The sequence below is a fragment of the Nansenia antarctica genome, assembly GCF_963989245.1.
Source record: "Nansenia antarctica genome assembly, chromosome: 1".
In the NCBI taxonomy this organism is placed as follows: Eukaryota; Metazoa; Chordata; class Actinopteri; order Argentiniformes; family Microstomatidae; genus Nansenia; species Nansenia antarctica.
In genome coordinates this window covers 65,153,211-65,159,303 of record NC_137674.1, presented here as the reverse complement: position 1 = coordinate 65,159,303, position 6,093 = coordinate 65,153,211, and the positions used below count along the sequence as shown (strand labels likewise).

General features: G+C 41.2%; 1 protein-coding gene across 1 annotated transcript; it reads right to left on the bottom strand.

The window, feature by feature from the left end:
• Positions 1 to 1,784: 1,784 nt before the first annotated feature.
• alkal2a (ALK and LTK ligand 2a) lies at positions 1,785 to 5,015 on the bottom strand. The gene is made up of 6 exons (XM_080549812.1): positions 4,929 to 5,015; positions 4,024 to 4,360; positions 3,738 to 3,791; positions 3,382 to 3,462; positions 3,172 to 3,246; positions 1,785 to 2,582 (listed from the first exon to the last, which is right to left on the bottom strand). The coding sequence occupies exons 2-5, from the start codon at positions 4,298 to 4,300 to the stop codon at positions 3,182 to 3,184; spliced, it is 477 nt and encodes a 158-aa protein (XP_080405938.1). The 5' UTR covers positions 4,301 to 4,360; positions 4,929 to 5,015; the 3' UTR covers positions 1,785 to 2,582; positions 3,172 to 3,181.
• Between the last annotated feature and the right edge of the window lie 1,078 nt (positions 5,016 to 6,093).

Genomic DNA, 6,093 nt, shown 5'->3' with positions numbered 1-6,093 from the left:
ATGTATTGTATTTGAGTGGAACAGCCAAAGAAATGCCCCCCTCTCCACCCTTCAACGTTGGTGCGGTCCATTCTGTCCTCAAGAATTGTTCTATCGAAACCCGAAAACCCACAGTTTCCAAAACATGTTTTTCTTTCTTCAGTTCTTCTTCTTTACTTCAGTATTCCAAAATGCATATTGGATTTCATTTCGGATTCAGAATGAATAGGACCCTCCTAAATACCCGAGTGAGAGAGCATTATTTAGGGTTGGGTTCTGTGCCAGTTAGCTTGTACAAACACATCATACCGCTAAGGAATGGGGTACACAGACTCCGAACCACAGATGCTACAGTACAACAAACAGATGAGTGTTTAGTTACTCTGTCCTGCTAAAATAAATATACATTTTCAGACAAACATTTATGGTTTAAAGAATTAGCATTGGTTCCCAGAAAGCAAAACTTGATAATTTGTAACAGGGTCTGGTGATAAAGGCTGCACGTAGGGGCGGGGGGTAATTTTTCAGTTTTTGACAGGTTATGAAAGGGCAGATTGTAAGCTTTCAAATTATGTGTCATACATTGAAATCTGAAAAAAGTTGAAGAAGAATTCACTCTAGTATCATTTAGCACAATGCACAACATACTGCACTTGGTTTCAGAGACTAGTACCCGGTTGCCCAGTTCTTCACCACACAGCATGAAGGCAAAACACAAGACTTGTGACCGGTTCTGGTTGCCAGATTGATGTAAGGGAAGACAGTCCTGCAGAGCCTAATTACTCTTGGTCCTCAAGGTCTATGATGGAGATGTTTTTTTGCTAATTACTTGAAATGATTTATCAAAACTGGTCAATTCTACTTTCTGTTATTGGTTAAAATACATCAGTAACAGATAATTCTAATAACATTTTCCGCTTCCTTTTTGGAGGTTTGTAAGACGATTTATAATGAGTTAATACAGTTGATTATTAGTTAGCCATTGTTATATCCCTGCCCCATTATGTTATATGTTTTATTTGAGGATGGCGTCCTGAGGAGGTGTGGCCGAGGCGGGGCCAAATGGAGGTGCTAATTGCTGGGCGCTGATTGCAGACACATTCCACCTGCTGAGAATCAGCTGCTTGCCTCTATAAAGGCTCCAGCCTTTAGACACAGACTCTCTCTCCCCCTCAACCTTGCCTGTGTGTTGTTGCCTCTTATTTTCAAGCCTTATGGTTTGTTTTGTTCTTTCTAGTTGTTTTGTTTGGGGTTTAGTTGTAGTTATAAGCACATATAATATAACCCATTGACTAGTGTGTAAAACAGAGTGAGCCACCTTTTGTTAGCCACAGTACCAAGTAATGGTCTCTCACTTATAATAAATGGGTTATACTGTAACTGCTATTAACGGATTCAAAGACTATCATCAATTTAAGTATAAATGCTTTACAAACCCCCCAAAAGAATACCTTAGTTAGGTGCTATTGATGATAATCAAATGAGGTATTGATAAGAACTGTGCTAATAAACTACTGTTACTCTCTCCTCTTAGCAAACACCAGAGAAAGGCAACTCATCATATGTGTACCAATCTTATCATTTATTTAAATATATTTAATGTTTTAAATATATGTTTTTCAACACCCAGTTGATATGTCAACATTTTTAATTTATTGTTGTTATACAGTATGGTTTCCTTTTATGCTTTTATTTACAATATGTACATATTGCACTCTGGTTAGAATGTTTATACATAATGTACAGCTGAAAACATGTAACAACTTGAATATATAAATATACTATGTACCACACTCAACCGGGATTCACAGGATGGCATCATCTTACACACGACTTTTGACTGCAACCAGCACTCCTATACGTATATAGCATCTGTTTTTTTAATGCATGTCTTGCAAAGACATAAAAAGGCAAGGAAATGCTCATGCAGTTAATAATTTAATCATACGTTTCAGTGTGCGCACAGGTAGGTGAGAGGATGCTGTGACAGCAGGGTCCAAAAAGCCTTGTGTCAAGTACTAGTCAGTGCTGCTGCGAAAAACGACGTTGAAACCATAACATAAATAAGCTACAACCTTGAAAGGCATGTCACACCCACCCACTCCAAACAACTATATTGATTAAGATGCTGTCCAAATGGTCTCAAAAACAAATAAAGCACAAAAAAGCAATCCCTTTTCTTTTTGGTGAAAAACAAGAATAAAAAAAGACAAAAAGGTGGTTTTTTTGGCAGCCAGCAATTCAATAACCGCCAAATCAGTTGTGGTTGCCATTCTTTTTGTTTTCTTGTTGTGTTTTTCTTCTTCTTCACCTTTAGTATCTACGTCGTGTGTAGTCTGGTTGCTGCCTTTGGTTGAGTCGGTAGGTGAAGTGACCGCTGACGGTGCAGGCGGAGGCCCTCAGGGTGATAATCCACGCCTTAGTAAAATAGAACTCTGATGGGTGGGGGACGCTGTGTGCGTAATGTTCGGACACGACTGGTTTGAGTTTTGTTTGTTTTCCCTGTTATTGTCCAAGGCACTTCTTCTTCTTCTTCTTCTTCTTCTTCTTCTTCTTCTTCTTTTTTTCAGGGCTCTTCTGGAGAGCGCTGGTTTGGCATCAACCTGCAAGACAGGAAGTGAAATTTAGTGCTCTCTCTCATACTTGGCAGCATCCGAGGAATTCTTTCCTCTCCAAAAGTACCAAGAAAAATGGAGAGAGAAACATGATTTGTTACAGATCTGCACTCTGTGCTCTGCTTCAACAGCCATGTGTGGACACAGCGAGCATGGCCGAGCTGACCTATCTCTGCCTATTTGTAAGGCTAAGAAAGATGTCTAAACATCGCTTAAGTCTTCGCCCTATCAGCTTACAGTATAGCAAATTGGAACCATGTTCAGTGTTATTTTACCTGGACCAGGTACATTTCAACCTGTGCCACATTGTGTTTTACCTACACATTTACAGTGGTTACATTCAAACTGTCTGTATCATGTGTTCAATTAGAGTACAATACTCTTAACAGGTGCATATGACAAAATCCAGAGCTACCTAATCTATGTCCAGTCGATTTGAAATGCAACAGGTGCATTACTCTGAGTGTATATTAACGTAATAGAGAAATGTGAAGTGTAACATTGTTCTGTGTTCTGTGACCTCATCCATAGAAAGCCAATCAAACATGATGATGCATATGACACATGCATTAGTCACCTGTTCTGTACTACCCCTCTGTACATCGTGGGCTGCCTGCTAATCGAGTGAGAAGCCGTGCACATCTTTTGAAGTCTGGAAAAAGAAGAAGACGATAAATGGAGAGAGGAATGCCTGTGAGACAGTGCTGTACCTCCCACTGTTAGTGATCCAGAACACATGTGTTCATTCTGTTCATTCATTATGTCATATAGGGTTCAAGGTACTTACATGCAGGTATTGTGCAGTCCCTGGTGTTGTGGTAAAGTCTGTATACATGCTTTCTGCACTTGGGACTGAAGTACAGTGGACCTGAGGAAAATAGAGCATTTGAGTTAATAGACAGTAGACAACTATCCTCTTGCTTTCCCTCACACATTCCCAATATTCACCCTTTTTTTTCTCCCACACACACTCACTCCCTTTCTCTCTCTCTCTCTCTCTCTCTCTCTCTCTCTCTCTCTCTCTCTCTCTCTCTCTCTCTCTCTCTCTCTCTCTCTCTCTCTCTCTCTCTCTCTCTCTCTCTCACACACACACACACACACACACACACACACACACATTTAAAGCCCATTCAAGTATCTCACCTGTTAAGTGTTTTAAAAACTTCTCTTTCTTTCTGAGATCTCTAGGGAAGATTTCTGAAAGAGACCGAAGAAGACAGGGTATCAGCTTCAGTGTACGCTTTCTTTACACTGAGCGAGCATTTAAGTATTAAACATTGTCACTGCATAACATATTTGGATGATGTGCACATGCATAAGCGGTTTAAATTCCTTCTCTTTTGTGCACCACCTAAAGCAGTTATACAACATGTTTTATGGGGTTTTTTGTGCTTCATGGTAACGCCCAGCTGTCAACACGCGAGCTCACCAATAATTTGATCCCCGCTATCTGACTTGAGGTTGCGTAAATCCCTTTGCTCGATCGGGGATACTTTCTTCGCGGTCGACTGCGACGCTGCGTCCGCGCCGTTTGCGTCGCGGCTCTCCTCCACGTACTTCACGATGTCCACTATCCGCCTGAACAGGCTTTTGTCGTCGCTCGCGACCGTGGTAGTCGCCGCGGCGGGCGCGCTCCGGCAGTAGCCGGTAGTAGTGCAGATCAGCAGCACGAGTCCCATAACTACAGGCTTGCGCAGTCCGATCATCGCTACCGCGGGGTGAGAAAAATGAGCTCCTTTGTCGCTGCCGAGACTTCCACGAGACCCCTGCAAGAGTGAATTATGGCATTGAAGTCACACATGTATCTATGCAACGCACAGAACATTCTTTGGCACTTTCTTCTTACTGTGGGTAATAATTATCATATTATAGCAACTTAATTACAGTATCTCTTCACCAGTCATAGATGTCTTTCCCTTTAGTTACAGTTATACATTCAACGCTGTGCCCTTTTTCATTCAAACATGAGGCTTTCCATTTATTAATTGCTCAGGAAGATTACTAGGCCGTTAACAACTTTCGCTGGCCACACTGAGGCCGATTAATATTCTCCTTTTCAAACTACCTAGACTTAATACAAAACTTCTAAAAAACCCAAATAAAGTTTCTCATGAGCCAAATTGCGCTAAGAATACTACTTTGTGATACTTTATGAAATATAATTATAATGGAGTAGAATAGAGCGCTCAATGCACGTTCCTGAGAGAAGTTATTGGAACATTACCTTTATTGCTGTATGCCTGAAGAAGGTCTATGACCGAAAGCTCGCAATAAAACAAATCTTTTCCACAGATTTGGAGTGTGCGGATGCTACTTTGGTCACTCTAACATTACCTTTATTGCCTCTTGTTGCTTATTGTCGGCTACCTCCCAGTAAGTCCGACGATGTTATAATGACAATTGAATTGAACCACGCCGGAGAAATTCGGCACCGTCTTGCCCCATATAATTCCTCGATTTGAAAAAACGACTACAGAGGGAAGATAATCCTCTGTTCTTATAAGTGTATGTGGGCTGCAAGTGTGACCATCTTCAGATCCTTCGCCGCCTTGAGAGAAGACAGAAAAAAAAACAATTGCCAGGTCCGCTCCACAACTTCTGTGCGCCTTGATGAAGTAGACTATCAGTTCGTTTGGCAGAGTGCCGGTCACTTTTTATTCTCGCTCGCAGACGTAGGGACCTGTCCCTCGAGGATTATCTCGCCATGTCTTTAATTAGAAACTCGTTATGAACTCTCCTTGTGAAGAGAAAATATCATATATTTCCCGATCATCAGCTCACTGGTGTGTGGAGTTCTCTGCGCTCTCCCTCGTTCGTCACTCCACCTATATCTGGAATATGCGTTTACAGGAAGCTTTTTTTCTTGTTTCCTCCAACATAAATTCCAATTGACCGACATGGACCTTCACAGATACCGGCATCTGTACCGCGTATTGGTTGCTGCCTCACTCGATAGGGAATAACCGAAATATAATACAATTACGCACGGATGAGCAACTAAAACGGGAGAACAAACGACATAGTAATAACGCGTAATCACACCATCTGTTAATGAATCGTAACAAACGAACTGAAAGGAACACACGAACCGAATAAGCCTTCGCCGCGGCGTTGATACGTTTTGTTTACTTTCGTTGGTACTCTCTCTAAGTAAAGTTGCTCATGGTGTAATTGGCTTCGTTTCACTGACCTCCCTCCCCCTTCACGCTCATAATCAGATATGTTTGATGACATTTTTAAAATGTGTGGGGATAAACCTTAGAGTACAACAGCAGTTCATAAACCCGTTGCAAAACGTTCACAATGTGATTTAAATTAAAAGAAAGTCAGAAGTCCATTGAAACATATTGGCATCTGTTTTGTTTTAGTTTACACATGTTGCCTTCATGGCAACAAGTAACAACATCTTTCCTTCATTCGTCCTGTTATCTTATCGCAGACTCACGTTACAGCAGATAACGATAAGTACAAACTTATGACATCTTTCCACAACGGCAGC